We start from the raw sequence: 18102 nt of genomic DNA, 5'->3' as shown, positions 1-18102 counted from the left end.
TACGCGACTACATCTACGTGTATGTTTTCATAAATACCTTTTATTATCTTTATACAAGAATCACTTTTGGCCCAAACACTTCAAGATGTCGGTCCAGACGGTGGCTGGTTTCTGCGAGGCATCGATACCACTCCAGATGCCAGTCTTTCTGTAGTAATCAACAATAGGCTCGGTCTGCTTATGGTAAGTGACCAATCTCTTCTTCAAGGCAGCCTCGTTGTCGTCGGATCTCTGCACCAATGGTTCACCAGTGATGTCGTCGATCATGTTCTTCTTTGGAGGGTTGAACAACTTGTGGTAAGATCTACCAGAGGCTGGGTGGACTAATCTGCCGGTGATTCTGGCTACCAACAACTCGTCGTCGATCTTTAACTCGATGGCATTTTCCAAAGGAGTCTTTCTGTCAACCAACATAGAGTCCAACTTCTCGGCCTGAGGGATGGTTCTTGGGAATCCGTCCAAGATGAAACCGTTGGCGCATTCCTTGTTGTTTTCCAACTCCGACTTGATCATGTTGACCATGATTTCGTCAGAGACCAATCCACCCTGGTCCATGATCTTCTTGGCTTCGACACCAAGAGCAGTCTTAGCAGCAACTTGTGCTCTCAACATGTCTCCGGTGGCCAAGTGACAAGCGCAGAACTTTTCCTTCAAGTTGGGGGCCTGGGTACCCTTACCGGCGCCTGGGGGACCAATCAAAACCATTCTCACAGATTTGGGTACATCTGGAACGAGGCCAGCCTTCTTTTCGAGATACTGGATTCTTTCTTGCAATTTGGCCACGGTGGCCTTCAAGTCTTCAACGGTCATTTGGTATTATAGTAAACGAGAGCTGAAAGAAATTGAACTCCTAAAAGAAGAATGGAAAAGATAATTTCAGATCTCAGAAGCTACTAGCCAACGTCGGCATGCAATAGGTCGGGTGAAAAATGTTGGACGGCCGGGTAATGCGTCTGTGCAGGTGGGAGCGCGCGCTTACTCTGGGGAAGAATAATATGTGTATTGAGAGAGTAAGAATACTTTTCAGAAAATGTATAAAGAATAAAATGTGAAGAATTGTTAAGAATTTTGGGCTGTTTTGTGGGTGTAGAATTTTTATGACGAATAGTATGTCTCCCTTGTATATTTGGTGTCTCGAATAAATTGTAGAATATGTTCAGCTGTTTGTTAAAGTTGTTAAAATTGTCTCATGATAAGAAAATTAGTATAGCCTCTGAAATTGGTATCCAAGAAAATATCGAATTGTCGGACTATAGACTTGTGGGTATCTTAAGCTCCGAGATCTTACTTCTTGTCTCTCGTCATCTATTTACTCGTTTTATTTGAATATTCACTTTTTACCCACAACTTATTCTCCTGTTTTCACACTTATTAATTCGTCCGTATCCTAATCTATACGAAAACTCATATATTAATGTGAACGTATTGGAACTTGTACTAATAAGCGTCTTTATGCCCATATTCAATATTGGTATATTTGTTAATAATATCCTTCACAACGACATTCTCGGAAAGCGAGATCTTGCTTGTGTGTGGGGCAGGGAGTTTGGACCAAAGGAACACTCGAGGATAAATTCGGACCAATTTGTGTTTTATTATTTTGGGAACTCGAAAAATTATGAATTTTGTAATCAGTATGAACTATTGGGTCTTCAATCGATTTATAAATGTTCTTTTTCACTCACCCATAATAATGCTATTCTAACTGAACATTAAGTTCTTCAATATATATCTTTCTTTATTCTTGCTACTACATTTTTGGTCAATTTGACTTCACTCCATTTTCCCGATTCTCGTATTTCTTTATTTTCCTCTCTATATTTCTTTTCACTTCTTAATAATACATTTTTCGCAGCCAGTACTCTACGCTCACCTTTCAATGAATATATTTCTATAAATAATCTATTAGTTTTGAAATGCACGGCGTGGTGAACCACTTAATAATAGTCAGTGTCTACACTTGGTAGGTATGGATTTCTGGAACATGTTCCACCTTGACAAGTGGTCTGTAGATAGGCTTCCACATTTGCGATTGCACCCACTTAAGACACTTGTTGAACTCTCTAGGAACTTCAACAAAGCCTCCATCGGGCTTCTTTTCGCTTTCGACTCTGGCAGTACCTTCCTTTAACGATTGCAAGATAACAGCCGTGGCCACTTGGGCACTGACTTCATCGATTTCTTCCAATTTGGGCAACAACCCGTTCTTTGGGTTTTCCATCTTTGGCGACAACGAGGCCAATTGGTCGACAGCAGCAGAAACCATCTTGTCAGAAATGGTGGTACATCTGGACAAAACAGCGCCCAAACCAATTCCAGGGAATGTGAAACAGTTGTTGTTTTCAGAGATGTAGTAGCCATCCACAGGTTGGAATGGCGATCCGGTGGCAATTAATGCATTGTTTTCAGTCCACTTCATGATGTCTACAGGGAAAGCTTCGTGCAATCTGGTAGGATTCGACAATGGGAAAACCATTGGCTGGGGATTGTGCTTGTACATCGTCTTGATGACTTCTTCAGTGAAGGCGCCAGCTTGAGTAGAGCATCCAACCAAAACGGTGGGTTGTACCTTGTCAATGACTTCCACCAAGCTTTTGGTATCTACACCTTCCCAATCAGCATCCTTGTCCGCATACAACTGCTGAGTAGGAGTTGATCCCTCGTATGATTCCAAGATCAAACCACGACGATCCATACAGTGGATACGAGATCTAGCATATTCTGGAGTAGCACCGTGGGAAACCATGTGGTTGACAATCTGGTCAGCAATTCCTAAACCGGCAGAACCTGCTCCGTAGATTACGACCTTTGTGTCCAACAACTTCTTGTTGGTAAATTGTAAACCAGCAGTGATAGAAGCCATCACCACAGCACCAGTGCCCTGGATATCGTCGTTGAATGAAGGCAATGTTTCTCTGTATTTGTACAACATGTCTCTACCAGTAGAAACACCGAAATCTTCGTAATGCAAGACTGCGCTAGGAAATCTCTTTTTGACAGCTTGAATGAACTTATCTACGAAATCCCAGTATTCTTCACCTCTGACTCTAGGAAACTTGTTTCCCATGTACAATTCGTCATTGAGCAACTTTTCGTTGTTTGTTCCTACATCAAAAACGACCGGTAACACTCTTCCGGGATGAATACCTCCACAGAGAGTCATTAAGCCCAACTTGGCAATGGCAATTCTGATTCCTCCTACACCCTGATCACCAATACCCAAAATACCTTCTCCATCAGATACCACAATGTAATCAATATCCTTGTCTTCACCGTAAACTGACAATCTCTCATCTATAGAGTCTGCATCGGTGATATCCAAGAAACATCCCTCTGGCTTTCTGAATCTATTTGAGTAAGCAGCGATGGCATCTCCTTCTGTAGGAGTATAGATGATGGGCAACATTTCACGGATGTGTCTTCTCACCAATTCGTAGTATAATACCTTGTTCTGGATTCTCATGGATGTACAGAAATCGTTCTTGGCCAAGGGAGTTTTCAAATACGAAAACTGGGCATAGGCCCTTTCCACCTGTTCGTCCAAAGTGTTGATTTGCGATGGAAGAAGCCCGTCCAACTTAAAAGCTTGTCTTTCTTCATTTGTGAAGGCAGAACCCTTGTTGAAAATGGGCGAATTGAGCAATTGAAAGCCTTCCAAATCACACTCAATGGGTCCTTCAATAGACAATCTTGTCGTTTTAGGCTTCAACGAGGCAATGGCAGCTTTGATGCCCACAGGCGTCTTGATTGTGTGGGTATGAATAGAGGCATTTGGCTTGTTCGTGGAAGCATTCGTAGCTGTGGCAGAATTGTATCTTACCAGAATGCGCAAATACCCACGAGGGGCCAGTTTGGATATAGTCTTCAACATTGGAGATGTGAAAATTGAAGAAATGATGTGTTATCAAAAGTTGAACGCGATTCTGATCAGATAGCTGATTATCGCGATTTTGAAATAACTTTCACTTGAGGCTAAAGGGATGAAATCGTGGAATTGGACAATTTCTCAACCTTTCAAAATTTGACCAATTTGGCAATCGTGACAAAAATAAATAGCAGTGGATCAGATGATTCCTATGGAAGACAAGGTGTAAGTGATATACAACAAACTCTAACAGAAACGAAAACGACCTGGCGACGTGAAAAAAAGTGTGTAAAACCAGAATTTCGTAGATGAGTCTGGAGGGGAATGGCCTCCTTATATAGTATACTTTCCCAGTTTCTGTCTGTATACTTCACCGACTCCGCCGGACAATAATTTAGAAGAGGGCATCTGTCATTATCGTGCTGCAGTTTGAGATCCGGGGAGGAGAGGGGACGATATCCGGGCCTTCGAGGCAGCGCAGAAAAGGCGGGAAGAAATCACGTACAGCATTTTTCGGGCAACAAAAGGTTTCAGCTTTTCCAGTACCGCATCCGGAAGTAGATCGGAAAACTCTGCCGATGCCCTCGTATGTGGAACTAGGGGCACTGCACGGCTGATCTCGGATCGTTCTAAAAACTCCACCCAGCGAGACTAGACCAGGTAGCAGAAATTCTGTACGAGTATTGATACTTTTACGATTGGTAGGGGACACGATCTGATTCGTTACAGTCTGGGCTTATATATAGATCGCGGCCGTCTCCAATTGTAAGCTTGTCTTTTCTGTAGATTTCTAGCTGTAAAAATGGAGAAGCTAGTCAAGAAAACTGCGTATGGTAGTTGATTATTGCGGTATGGATCTTTTTCTGCGTTCTTTTTTGTCGTTGCCGATACCGCTAACTGATTTTGTGGCCAAAGAAAATGTCTGAAAACAGGCTTCCAGACTGGGCCCGACGATGTCTGCATTCTCGCAGTCTAAAGACGAAATGTTGGAGTGAGCTCATCCTTTCTTCTTGCCAGAGTTGGTGTTGCTGATGAGTCGGTTTTACTGTATGGTTATCTTTGTCTGTCGTTGCTGATTACTTCTTTTTGGGGAGAGGATTTTTGGGCGGTCGGAAGTTTTAGATTCGAGAAGTGTTCTATGCGACTTGCAAAGTTACGAGGGCGGAATGCGTGTCTGAGCTCTAGACCCGATATCCTCCAACAAAAGAGGGGCAGGATTTATTTTTGACAGTATCCAAAAAATTGCTGAGAAAAATCTTCGCAGTATAAGCAGACACTAGACGTTCCAATAGCCAAAGCATTATCTAGTGTGGGGGTGCATCCGACAAATTCCATTACCAGACCAGGCCCTCGCAGTTGTTGGACAGACAGTCGGATTAATTGGAATGTGTTGAATTAGGAATTTAGCAGCTTGTCTGATTTTGCGGCAATAGTGGGAGTTGTAGACAACAACTAGAGTTGCAAATTTGAGAATGAAACATCTGCCCGGTTCAAGAAGAGTGTCAAAAACATCCATCTGTTGCCGTTGGTCATTCCGCGTAACAGTCTCTTATCCTACTCCACAGTTGAATCATCCACAGTAGAACTTTCGTGACTCCGTTGAGAGGGGCTCTACTTTCAGATTGAACAAAACCGTTTCGCAGCCTTCTCTGTTGGACCAACAAAGGTGTCCCCTCAATAGTGGAGCAGCTAGCGGCTGCAGGCGGATGAAGTCGGGAGCTCTATAAGGCATTTGGCTGGGAGGAGACGCTTCCGTGTTTCGGAAAAAAACTATGAACCTGCATCCAGACTTCGGCAAACGACAGTATTGGGTGATGGTTGCAATTCGATTAAGCGTCGTATGGGGATGCTGGATACGACCTCTAACTGAGATTTTGTTGAAGAGAGAGTAGATCTATTGGAAACAGACCCCAACGGTCAAGCATAGGAGTGGCTTGGAAAAATGTTTGGAAATTTGATTGCAAAAATGGAAAGAAGACCGTTCCTGTCAGACAGATTTTCTTGATCTGTCAGAGTAGAGACGAAGGATATATGCAGCCAGAGACGTTGTAGCTTTAAAGACATGATAAACGAATCGGGTGGAACTATCGGATCTTACAAATTGCGGAATGAGTAGAGATTCGTCAGAGCGTGGCACATTGTAGCACTGGGTCCAAACAAAGCGGAAGATGTTGTGGGTCGCTTGGGAATACGTCATTTGTCGTTTGCGATTTTCGTTTGGTTTGTACAGCAGTAATTTTGTAAGATGTCTATATTTAACGGCCTTCCATTTCGACCACAAAAGGGCCCTGTTACTATAATCTTCCTCCCACCCCTTGAAAGCTTTGTTTCGTACTATTTGAAATAGGCAGAGATCTTTATTTGTATCTATTCTATCAAAAAGAGACTCAGTTTATTTCAATTTTTGTCTTCAAATTGTAGTACAGCAACATGTACAACGCTTGACATATTTTCATAACTATCTAGCACCATAATTATGAATGCCAAACATATCTACTGCTGCCTGCTTGTATTTGCACTACGTCAGTTCCATTTCTCACCAGTATTCATAACCTCAACCATAACGCTTTTTGCACCCAGCCAAATTTTTCCGGTGCGCACATAAATAAAAATTTCGTCTTCAGATGCGCTTCTGTGGAGAATTCAATATTCAATATAGAATCATTTAAACTTTGAACTTCTTTTCTGCTCCAAATTCTCAACAAGCCACGAGACGTTGCTATAACGCATAGTACACAATGAGTGTCTCCACACGATCACCAAATACGCACCAGGCGTGCGATCTGTGTCGACTCCGAAAAATGAAATGCTCCAAAGAGTATCCTCAGTGCCAAAAGTGCAAGGAACAGAATTGGAAATGTGTATATTCCCTTAAAACCATAAGATCACCGTTGACAAGAACTCACTTGCTGAAAGTGGAAGACCGTGTGAAAGCACTAGAGAAGTTGCTTGTCCGGTTGCTTCCAGGAGATGTAGAGATAAATGACTTGCTCCGCGCTTCAGAATCCAACTCAGACATCAAGGAAGAAGTAGAAACTATCGACAACCCGCAGTTCTATAAGCAAATCTCTTTGACCACTGAAGATTTGAGCAACATACCTATCACCTTCAAGAATATTAACAAAATCAGTCGGGAAAAGGTCCAGAAAACTCCGCTGGAACAGACTCTCGATTACCAGCCTGAAGATTACTTGATAGACTTGGAAAAGTCAGACTTGAACCAGTATGATGAAAGGGAAGACAGTCTCAACAATAACATCAGCAATATTGACCAGCCGTTATACTCTCCTAATACTGATGGAATGGCTGTTTTGTCGAACGACATAGGACTCAACTACGACTCACCTAAATCCAATGGTTATTTCGGGATTAATTCTACCAATGGTTTGCTTAAGTTTCTTCTGTTGAAATCCAAGAAGACTGGTGGAAAAGATGTAGTCCTCAATTTAAACAACTTTAGCTATAACGATGATGAGGAAGAGGAAGAGGCAGCAACGGTGCTTGATGTCCATCTAAACGAAATATGGAAAGGAATCAACTCTGGTAGAATCGCTGACTTGTTGGACAATGCAGCCTTCCAGACTCTCGCTGTATCCAGCTATTTCGATATTTACCACAATGCGTACCCGTTTGTAGACAAGTCGAAGTTCATGAAGCAGTTTAACGCCATGATCAGCGGTGATAACCCCAGCGAGTATGACTATGCCAAGATAGAAGACAACGAAAAGAAGTTGAGTTTCCATGTCCTATTGAACACCATTCTTGCTATAGGTATATGGTGTATCAGTGGAGAGAGCTCGCGTGTCCACACATACTACTATCAGCGAGTAAAGAACTTACTTCAGCTTATCAACGTATTCGAATACAGCGACAGCCAGTTGTTCGTCAGTTACGTCTTGTTGAGCAACTATGTCCAAAAGAATAACAAGCCCAATACAGGCTGGAGTTATCTAGGATTATCTGCTAGGGTTGCAACAGCCTTGGGATTACACAAGGAGGTTAAACTTGACCAGTTCATAGACCACACTAATGGTGATAGCCCTAGAACAAACTTAAAGTTGTACAAGGAAATTGAGCATAGAAAACGTCTTTGGTGGGGAATGTATTTTTTTGACGTCGGAACAACGTTAACTTTTGGTAGACCGTTGACAATTCCTGCTTTGAACACTATTGACTTGGAACCGGTTCTCAATATTGATGATGATATTCTTAACTACGGCAACATGTCACGAATAGAAGACGCTGAGGTTAAGTATCCTACCATCTACACTGGTTTGATTTACGAGTCAGAGTTAACTAAAATATCCACAAGAATATACAACTACAACTCATCAGTGCTCAAGTTGAAGAACGACTTGTCCAAGATGATCGGTTTGTTGGATATGAACGAACTCTTGGAAGACTTTGTGGGGAAGCTTCCCTTATATTTCAACCAGAATGACGAAATTTCCACTCCGAACTTGTACCAACAATGGCAGAATACCAAATATGCAGCACAGCCTATCCCCAAGTGGTTTTCGTTGACAAGACTCAGATTAAATTGTAGAATCAAGAACTTGCAGATGTTGATATTCAGATATATCCTCTGGGAGTCCAACGAAGGGTTTGAGGATCCTAACTTTATTGCCTTGATCAAGAGATGCCGTAACATATGTTTCAAGTCTTCAGTAGAGACTATTGAGATGGTTGCCAAGTTCTTGGAGAAATTTGAAATCGATCGCTTAACTGCCTGGTACTTGACGTACTTCTTGTTCCAAGCTGTTTTAGTTCCTATTTTGAAACTTGGAATTAAAGATATCGGCTTGGATAGAACAGATGAGGTCTACTACAGAACCGACGATGTCATCTCCCGATATATCGATATTTCTCAACGTTCATTTAACAAATTGAAGCCTTACAACAAGTTGGCAGGCAAGTTCGTCAAGATCATCGACATTCTTACGACAAAGGATAGAGAGGCTACAATTAACTACGAGAGCCTTTTTGCAATTGAGCCAAACAATGTGTCATTGTTTGACAGTATGGAGGATTTCTTCAATTTCGAAAACGATGTCATGCAATTTAAATAGTATTGGTTCTTCTAAATTGGTAAGTATATAGAGTAACATTTGTCCAGGGATTGTCAAATTAATCTTCTAATGTCGTAGTGATATCAACAGAGTTTACTGACTGATGCGGTTGGGAACTAGAGGAGTTATTCCAGTTAATTCGCCATATGTTTTATCCAATATAATTGGAACTCCATTTAATTCGAACAATTTCAACTTGGGATAATCATCTGAATTCCTGTGCAATTCTTTGGCCATATCAATATAGTATTCTGAAGACCTGTCTGTGTGAATGCTTGTGAACTTATCTAAGGAGCCCAGGTCTGTCAAAATAAAACACTCATTGGAAGAACAGCAGCTGATACGAACTAGAGACTGTGCATGATCTTCGATTAATCCTTGAATAAATGACATAGATACGTCGTGGCTTGTGTCAATTAGACAACTGATCTCTTCAAGTGTATTCTTTTTAAAAGAGGTTATAATGTCCCTGAGAAATGACTGTGGACACGAAAGTGTTAACAGGCGAACCGAAGCAAGCTTGGTTATAAACTGCTTATAGGATTCATTCTTTCGGTTGATATTCCTATCTAATAACTCGAAGCTTGAAATGGTACTCAAGTCGAAACACTTCTCTATCGTATCAAAGCCAAATTCACTATTACTGGTCAGAAGAGAAAGCTTTCTGACACTGATCTTCTCTCCAGCAAAAAGTGCTAGAATCATATGGCTGTCCACATTCTTCAACTTTAGAGAAGTCAACCCAGCAAAGGTATTTCTACACCTATTCAATGCTGCCCCATTTTCTTGAAGGTCAGTGAAGTCAATCGACAAATGTCTGATAGAATCAGGGAAACTTGTCAAAGAATCAATTTCTTCTGGAACTATATCCAACCTCCTTATGTCCAGAATCAACAAGTTATGTCGAAGGGTTTTAAAAGGAGACTTTGTCCTGGGTTTGTTCTCGATGTAGAAAGCTGCTTGTGGGTGAAAAGACTTCAATTTGTCAAAAAAACCAGTAGAGAATTTAGGATCTTTGAACACAAACTCTTGGATTGGGCGTCTTGTGAAAAACAATGACCCACTGTTTATAAGAAAGTTTTCGTACTTTATGATGGTGTATTTTTGGTAGAATGGAGTGTTGTACTCTGGGTGTAAGACATTGGATGTCGGGCTTCCAACGTATATATTTTTGAAGAGTTTCATTCTACAAATTCTAGCAAATCTCTTGCTGACACGGGCCATTCTCAAGACATCGTGTTGAGGAGCGTACTCAAGGATTTCCAATATGATTTCGTCCGGAAAACTTACAGGCTCAGCGGTAGAATTAGGGTGCAAAAAAACTGGGTTCGGAAGATCCCTCTCCAGCGACTCTTGATTCAGAATATTCCTCCATTGGTTTTTATTGAGGATCCGACTGAGATTGTTGATCAAGTAGTTGATTTCACGGATGATGAAGAACATCAAGGCTACGGTCACTATTTGTTTGAAATCCAAGGAGAGCATCTCGGAAACGTTGAATGTATACATATTGAACGTTCAAGATATTCAAGATTATTTGCGCTAGATGGCTAGCAACAACAACGGGGCAAGACACAAGAGGAAAACACTCCTGGCAATGGCAGTTTTATAGCAGCTGATAGCAAGTGGCAGTATAGACAGAAGAAGTTATCTCATATAGCGCAATTCCAAGCGCTGCTACTATATACTCTATTGGAAGTAAGGGATGCAGAAAGTTCCTGACATATTTGATAATTTATACACCCAGACCGTCGATATCGGCCAGACAATCTCCAATTCTCCCCTCTTGGGGCTCAATCTAATCACAATACAATAACACAGACTTAACAATTCTGATCTTGTTCTCAATCCGTCATTCATCCGGCATCTGCCCCAAACGTGGAGAAGCTACTCCGAGGCACTGCACTGGATCCAGAACAATCTGGCTTACACATTGTCTCGAATAGGAAACGTCAGCGTAAGGAAAAACCCCCTAACTGCAATTGGATATGTTTATATTCAGTGCAATTGGAGATTTCAAGCTTTCGGCGTTTCAACCCTTTTCGCCTGGGTCTCCTCTCCAAGGGTTGATCGGTAGAATTGCGCTTTTGATTTATTGCGCAGGTGCTGACGTAAATTTATGTTAGTAAACGTCTTTTCAAATGGCACTTTTGTTTGTTGTAATGGATGTTACCTATGTAGATATCACCTACATATATATATACGTGAATTTGACGTATCAGTGTAGATAGTGTGTTATGATTGTGATAAAACTGCCTGGAGTTGACACCACTTATCGGCTGATTACCCCAGAAAAATGCATTTCGCAGCCATTTAAAAGCATGTTTTCACCCAAATTGAACAATCAGTATAGTTTCATGTCAATATAGGTTTTATATATTGTCGAAGTACATCACCTTGAGCTATATACTGATACACATGGTTAGTTCTTGTTTCGTAAACTCCTTCTTGGGGTCCCATTGGTATTACTCTTTTGTGCCTTTTCCTTCTTTATGTCTTCATCCTCCTGTTTTGATCTCTTACCACTATTCTTTCCATTCGAAGTAGCTACTTCCTTTGTCTTCTTTGCAGGCTTCTGTTTCAGTTCGATGGCCTTGCCGTTATTTTCTTTTCCGATTTCATTCTTCAATGGTTTCTGGAGCTCGGGGACAAAGCAACTTGTTCGACCGCCAACAGTAACAAAGTCAAGAGCTTTTCCATCATCTGTCGTAGGCTTGGGGCCCTTCTTTTTCGCCTTGCTCCATCGATATAGCATGAGCCAATTGGAAGGAAACTTCTTCACATTTCCTTCAACGCGTACACTCTCTTCGCATATATAAATTATAGAATCGTACAATCGTTGAACCACTGGATGCACTTTCTCTAGATTCTGAGGAATCTTACTCGAGATCACTTCATTAGGATGTATTCGTGCCTGGTACACCACCTCATCACCAACCCAATTTCCAATACCACTGAAAAATGCTTGGTCAAGAAGAAAGCTCTTGATAGGTTTCTTCTTTGATAATACCAACTTGCTAAATTCTTCAACCGTTGGTCTTGGTCTTCCATGGTGATGAGGGTCGGGATCGCCGATCACAAATTCCTTTTCCGATTTGAGAGAATTTGGCGACTTTGAATAGTCAGGACCCAAAGCATCCAATGGACTGGTATTCAATAAATCTTCATCAGCTTGGATTCCTGGACCTGTCAATAGTCTGATTCGGCCCAATCTTCTAGGGTCAGTAAAGGCTAAATCTAGTCTAGTACCGTCTTTCTCGAGCACTAGTTCCATCTTCGTGAACCTAGGGGGCCATTCTTCTGGTTCCTTCTTTGATTCGTTCTCTTCGTTTTGGAGCTGTTCTACGGTGACTACGTCCTCCTCTTCTTTCTTGAAGTACTTTGAGACTTTCTTCTCCTTCTTGATACTGTCAATAACCTTCGTGCCTGCATTCTCTAAGAAAATCAAATGAGACCCAATATTTCTGATCTTAATGTTTCCGGTCATGCCAAAGTGCATCAATAAAACGTCGGTAGACTTTGAATCTACCGGTCTTGTTCTGAGCCAGAAATACTTTCCATGTCTTCCTACCGATTCGATGGTTGAATGAAGTAACCGACCTTGTAGCAGCTGCAATTCCTTTTCAGGGTTAGACGCGTTTTTCAATACCGGGAATAGGAGCGCATCGTTATTCAACACCAAGCTCGCAATCTGATATCCAAGCACATTTCTGCGGAGCTGGGCGCAAACATGAGCTACCTATAAAGGGTTGGTTAGTAAGCAAAGAAGAGTATCTGCGAGAATTGGGGATTCTCGGCCCAAAAAAAGAACTAGCATACTTCAGCAACTTCAGGCATTGCCTCTGATGTGGTTTTAAAGTCGATTGAAGGTCAATTCCTCAAAATCAAGAGAAGAAGCAAATGCAAGTAATTGAAATAAACTCGCGTTCTTGAAATAATAATGTACATGAGACGTGAATATTGCGCTCAAGCTGCAAGAGAAGGTGGGTGCAAATAGACATTTTAGAAAACTATATTACTGTTCGAATACCCTGGGACTTATAAGAATCGATGTTGAGTCTGACAAGTTGTTGTAAGTATTATGGCAGATTCTGTGAGAGAAATATGTTGACAGGGAGAAGTAGATGGTAGACGTACAGAAAGCCGTTGGTTAAGATTACCTGCGAAGGCATTTCTTTCAGTCATTAGTACAGAGAGATAGAATAGGACTATTTAGATTTCATTTCACTTGTCAAGCCCATGATCTAATAATGGCATCTGTACTTGAACTTTCACTCTGTATTCTCTGCTGTTAAACCTGGATGGCTTACTGTGTCTCACTAGTCTCACTCACACTGCCCTGCACTTTTCTTTATCTGTACTCCAGAATTCGCACTATCAAATCCATCTGTTCTTATCCTCTCTTTTCAATACTTCAATAAGCATCAACGCCTCTTTATCTTCCATATCATCATGAACCGTCTCTTTGGGTCAAAGAGCACTGCTCCCAAGCCGTCGTTGAACGACGCCATCAAAGGCATCGATGACCGTGTGGGAAGTCTTGATGTCAAACTCTCCAAGATCAATGCTGAGCTTCTGACTTACCAACAAAAAATCAGCCGAATGCGAGATGGGCCCGGAAAATCGGCATTAAAGCAACGGGCCTTGAAGCTTTTGAGACAAAGAAAACAAATCGAGGCCCAGAAAGACCAATTGGAGCTGCAGTCGTGGAACATAACTCAGGCTTCGATGACTACAGACAATCTTCAAAATACTATGATAACCGTGGATGCCATGAAGCTGGCCAATAAACAATTGCGTAAGACATACGGGAAGATCGATATCGACCAGATAGAATCGCTTCAGGACGAAATGTTGGATTTAATCGACAAATCCAACGAGTTGCAAGAAGCATTGCTGACGACATACGATGTTCCAGATGATATCAGCGAATCTGAACTTGATGCTGAACTCGATGCTTTGGGTGAAGAAATGCAGTATGAAAACGAAATGGCAGAAACTGGAATTGGAATGCCTAGCTACTTAAACGATGAAGCTGTGGGTACAGACAACTTGCCTACTTTTATTGATGAACAGCCCGTAGAAGAAAATCCAGCCAAGGTTGCGAGCTAGAAAAGATGCATATGGATAGATGAAATGAAGATGCTATACCTACTTGGAACATGATAAAGTACAGTACATAGGGAAGGATGTAAGATAATAGTAATACTTACGAGATTTCTGGATGTAATTTATCGGTGAGACATACTGTAATATCAAGCAAGATTTCTAAATTGAATGGCAAGAACTATTTTATCTATTAAAGGATATAATATCCGAATGTAGTCTTAATTACCTATGTACATTTACTTCTCTACTTCAAATCATAATCATTTTTAATAATCACAAGGCTATCATACCTATGTTCATTACTTCATTCTCCGAATTGCCATGAAGTAGTTTCCCACATCTGGCGTGGAAGTGAACTTCCAGCCATATGCTGGCAAATACACGCAGCCCTTGGCATCTACAACGGAAAACGCTTCCTTTCTCTGCGGATCACTTTCAAACCACTCCCGAATCTCTGTCTGGTTGATGTACTTGTCGAGGGTATGAGTTCCGACTGGTACAATGCCCAAGACATGTTCTCCCATGAAGATGGTAGTAAACCACGAGATAAAGTCTCGGTTTATGGTGGAAATAAATACCCACCCACCTACTTCCACTCGTTCTAATGCTGCCAAAAGCACCTTGGATGGATATTCTACGTGCTCCAACATCTCAAACATGGTGATGATGTCGTATTTCTCTGTGGTGGGTAAATCTTCGATAGCCCTCAACTGGTAGCTCAACTTGCCATTTACGAACATCGGATCCTTGGCCCGATGCAATTTGGCCGCTTGCAATACGTCTTCCGACAAGTCGATTCCCTTTACACTGTCTATGAAGTGCAATCGGGCCATTGACTCAGACAATATGCCTCCACCACAGCCAACGTCCAAGACTGTCAATTTTGCATTTTCGAGAATTTCGTCTCGTCTCTGTTCCTGTTCTGCAACGATGTTCTTTTTAATAGCATCTGGAAGTAAGTCAACCCCATACGGAGGAATATAAATCTCGTCTTCTACGGCCGTTTCTGGAGGATTCAAGCGCAAATGATTCCTCACTGTCTGATAGATGAAGTCCATTCTCAACAAGTTCATCTTGTGCAAAATACGTTGGGGGCCATTGACGTCCCACCAGGACGAAGCTAATGCGTTGAAATGTGCCATTTCTTCAGTTGAAATTGCCGTGAACTTATTGCCATTATTCACAGTGCTATCAACACTATTAGAACTAGTAGATTGAAATCTGGTACAATGGGTGGAAACACATGGTAAAGTAGATCCAACCCGGCTGAAACGTCCGTAAACCGAGACCTGTCCCCTTAATAAACCCCTGGACGATTTCAACATGTTCTAACCCAAAATATAAGGATATTCGTGAAATTCTTGCGGATTGTGGAGGTAGAATTGAAATGATAATTAACCTGGCCCGATTTTTCACTTTGATATTAGGTCACGTGCTGGAAATGGTTTCACGAACAGTAGCACAGCACTGTGAACTGTTAAAATATGTAGATAATATTCAGTAATTTGGCATCGCTTGGGGAAGTAAGTAGATCCCGTGTATGTGATTCCAGTGAGACTAAGTAGAAGCTTTATTCAGAGCAGCTTAGAACGCTCTGTTACTGGATCAGCATGGAAACGGCTTTCCGGAATTCATACAGGAAGTCTATACCGAGGATAGACTCAATCAGTAGAAACAGAATGCGTGGGAATTGGCAGAAATTTACAATATAATCTACTGGCTTGAAGGACCATCTATTTCATACGTAACTTACGAAGAATCTTTATAGTAGAAAGAAGTAGATTTGAATCCTGGAAAATCGCTCTATACATCTAAATTCTTGGACTGTATATGCCACTTTCTTTCATTTCCGGTCCTACGCGTGATATACAAGAGCAGATCGTACTTCCGACTATCTCAACTTAAGAAATATTTCATTATCTCTATACTTATCTCGTTGCCAGGAAACAATCTCTTAAGACCGCTTTTTATCTTGAATATAAGATCCATGAACGAGGACAGTCTTGTGGCGACACGTGCAAGACGTGCCAATGCTGGGTCACGTTTGAAACAGCTTATAGAACTCGAGGAACAGTCATCTGAGCTTCAGAATTTAAATCAATTTGTCACTGAAGATGACGAGAATGTCAACTTGTTGTTTCAAGAAGATGAAAATGACGAGGAGTTTTTTGACGAAGAAGTCGACAACGAAAATTTACGTGGTATCGACGAAGACGAAGAAGAATCTGAAGCAGAATCTTTAGACGGAAAGACCAAGAGAGCTAGAGAAGAAAGTGACAATGACGAAGAAACAAACGTAAATTCCGACGAGCAGCTTTCTGATTCCGAAATATCCGCTTCGGATGATGATGAAAGCGAAGGAGAAAAGGAGCTTGAGCGTCAGGAGAAGCTCAAGAAACGAAAATTGAAAAGTAGACATAGTCTTGTACCGACTATCAAGAAGGTTCCTGTGAAAGGACCGGCTGTCAAAAAAGCTAAGAAGGCAGTTTTGCCCTCGGCAGAAACGCTACTTATGCTGGAAAGAAGGTCATCATCAAGAGCTGCTGCTGTAGAGAACAAGAAAGCTTTGTTGAAGCGCTTGAAAGAAAATGAAAAGAAGAAAGCAGCCCAAACTCCCGTGGTTCGTATTCAGTACAAGGAAATGACTCAAGAGGAACGTTTAGCGGAGGCTATCGAGACAGAAAAGTCTAACATCGAGTCTTTGAATAGATTTAGAGAGCAGGAAGTCGTTAAGAAAGAGAAACAGAGACAGTTATTACTTCTGAAACGAGCCAAATTGAAAAATGTAATACGATTTCGCAGTGAGGAAACATATATTACACCAAATGAAGAAATCAGAGAGGCGCGTATAAGGCATGAGTTGCTCCATCGGAAAAAGAAGAAACCTGGAAGAAAGAAGAAGATAGAGAATCAGGAACCACCTGTAAAAATACGAGTTCCAGGTGCAATAGATGAGGAGTTGCCACTAGTAAAACTAGAGATGGAGCGCCAACGAATAGAAGATCAAGATGTCAAACAAGAAGATGTCGAAGATGCAAGTGCAATTGCAACTGAAAATCAAGACGGACAGGTAAAATCTGAAGAGACCAAAGTAGATGCAGAGCATGATGAAACAGAGATTAAGAATGCCGAAGATTCTGAAGGAATTGTAGTTGAACCTTCTGAAACTGTTGACGAAGAAATTGTTGAAAATCAGAAGACGGAAGAAGACTCACAACAACCAGAAATGTCTGTAGAAGGTGAAGAGGACAAGCCACATGAAAAGGAAATCGAACAAACAGATGATCAGACCAATATAGAAACTTCAAAGGAAACCGAGGAAGCTCAGAGCGTGGAGCCTGGTGAAGTTGACAACGAGATTGAAGTAAAGACTGAAGAAGACAAACCCATCAAGTCAGACGCGGATGAAAAGACTACCAAGAAGGTTAAGTTTGTCGATGAGCTTGTGGAAGAGGAAGAGGGGGAAACTCCCAATGTAGAATCTCGGGAAGAAACACCAGCTACGGAAGTAGAAGATGAAGGAGAAATCTTTGAAGGTCCACCACAGCGAGTAGGTCGTAACTTTGTTTACCTTCTTGAGTTTGAAGAAGACAACAAGGATCTTCGGTTGATCCAGCCAAACATCAAATCAGTTCTCTTTGGTCCTCAATCGTTGTTGCCGGCATCACGTCGTTTTAAGGACCTAAAGACGATTCTAAGAATAGGGAAGGTAGATAATCCATATGCTGCTGTGAAACAAGAAAGAGATATCTTGTTTGAGCCGGCTTCCGAGCTTACAGAGGATGATCCGGTATTTGAGGAATTGAAAAAGTTACCGAGATTAGGTGTCAAACAGGCTATGATTGAAGAGGTAGAAGAAAATATCGAAGAGGAGTCTGCTGCTATAGTTTTGAAGACAGAGGCACCCACTGGTATCTACTTGCCCAATGGTAACAAGAAGAACTGTCTCATTTCTGGCACTGAAGTGAAGTATTTCGATCCATCTACTGGTATTCCCTACAGTTCTGTAGAAACCTACAAGTTCTTGAAGTTGATCGAACAAGGGCAAGTGCCATGGTA

General features: G+C 41.5%; 7 protein-coding genes across 7 annotated transcripts; 2 read left to right on the top strand and 5 right to left on the bottom strand. All coding sequences in view use genetic code 12, as the record gives it.

Moving 5' to 3' along the window:
* Positions 1 to 28: 28 nt before the first annotated feature.
* ADK1 (Adenylate kinase (ATP-AMP transphosphorylase)) lies at positions 29 to 850 on the bottom strand. The gene has a single exon (XM_001384707.1). It carries the CDS (start codon positions 808 to 810, stop codon positions 61 to 63), a length of 750 nt encoding a protein of 249 aa, XP_001384744.1. The 5' UTR covers positions 811 to 850; the 3' UTR covers positions 29 to 60.
* Positions 851 to 1954: 1104 nt separating this feature from the next.
* On the bottom strand, positions 1955 to 4131 carry MAE1 (mitochondrial malate dehydrogenase; the record flags this gene model as incomplete). Its single annotated transcript, XM_001384706.1, has 1 exon — positions 1955 to 4131. Exon 1 carries the CDS (start codon positions 3869 to 3871, stop codon positions 1955 to 1957), a length of 1917 nt encoding a protein of 638 aa, XP_001384743.2. The 5' UTR covers positions 3872 to 4131.
* Positions 4132 to 6603: 2472 nt separating this feature from the next.
* Positions 6604 to 8934, top strand: LAC9 (lactose regulatory protein LAC9 and GAL4-like protein; the record flags this gene model as incomplete). Its single annotated transcript, XM_001385055.1, has 1 exon — positions 6604 to 8934. One exon carries the CDS (start codon positions 6604 to 6606, stop codon positions 8932 to 8934), a length of 2331 nt encoding a protein of 776 aa, XP_001385092.2.
* A 93-nt stretch (positions 8935 to 9027) lies between these two features.
* Positions 9028 to 10443, bottom strand: PICST_31994 (predicted protein; the record flags this gene model as incomplete). Its single annotated transcript, XM_001384705.1, has 1 exon — positions 9028 to 10443. The coding sequence occupies one exon, from the start codon at positions 10441 to 10443 to the stop codon at positions 9028 to 9030; it is 1416 nt and encodes a 471-aa protein (XP_001384742.2).
* A 1108-nt stretch (positions 10444 to 11551) lies between these two features.
* Positions 11552 to 12785, bottom strand: PICST_84240 (predicted protein; the record flags this gene model as incomplete). Its single annotated transcript, XM_001384704.1, has 3 exons — positions 12754 to 12785; positions 12353 to 12673; positions 11552 to 12295 (listed from the first exon to the last, which is right to left on the bottom strand). Coding segments are annotated over exons 1-3 (1083 nt in total), but the record flags the coding sequence as incomplete, so codon positions are not given.
* Positions 12786 to 13386: 601 nt separating this feature from the next.
* VPS60 (protein involved in vacuolar protein sorting) lies at positions 13387 to 14046 on the top strand (the record flags this gene model as incomplete). The annotated part of the gene is made up of 1 exon (XM_001385054.1): positions 13387 to 14046. The coding sequence occupies one exon, from the start codon at positions 13387 to 13389 to the stop codon at positions 14044 to 14046; it is 660 nt and encodes a 219-aa protein (XP_001385091.2).
* Positions 14047 to 14342: 296 nt separating this feature from the next.
* Positions 14343 to 15185, bottom strand: COQ3 (3,4-dihydroxy-5-hexaprenylbenzoate methyltransferase; the record flags this gene model as incomplete). The annotated part of the gene is made up of 1 exon (XM_001384703.1): positions 14343 to 15185. One exon carries the CDS (start codon positions 15183 to 15185, stop codon positions 14343 to 14345), a length of 843 nt encoding a protein of 280 aa, XP_001384740.1.
* Between the last annotated feature and the right edge of the window lie 2917 nt (positions 15186 to 18102).

The sequence above is a fragment of the Scheffersomyces stipitis genome, chromosome 5 (genome assembly GCF_000209165.1).
Source record: "Scheffersomyces stipitis CBS 6054 chromosome 5, complete sequence".
NCBI lineage: Eukaryota > Fungi > Ascomycota > Pichiomycetes > Serinales > Debaryomycetaceae > Scheffersomyces > Scheffersomyces stipitis.
Note: the sequence above shows the minus strand (reverse complement) of the source record. Positions and strands in the feature narration are given on the sequence as shown.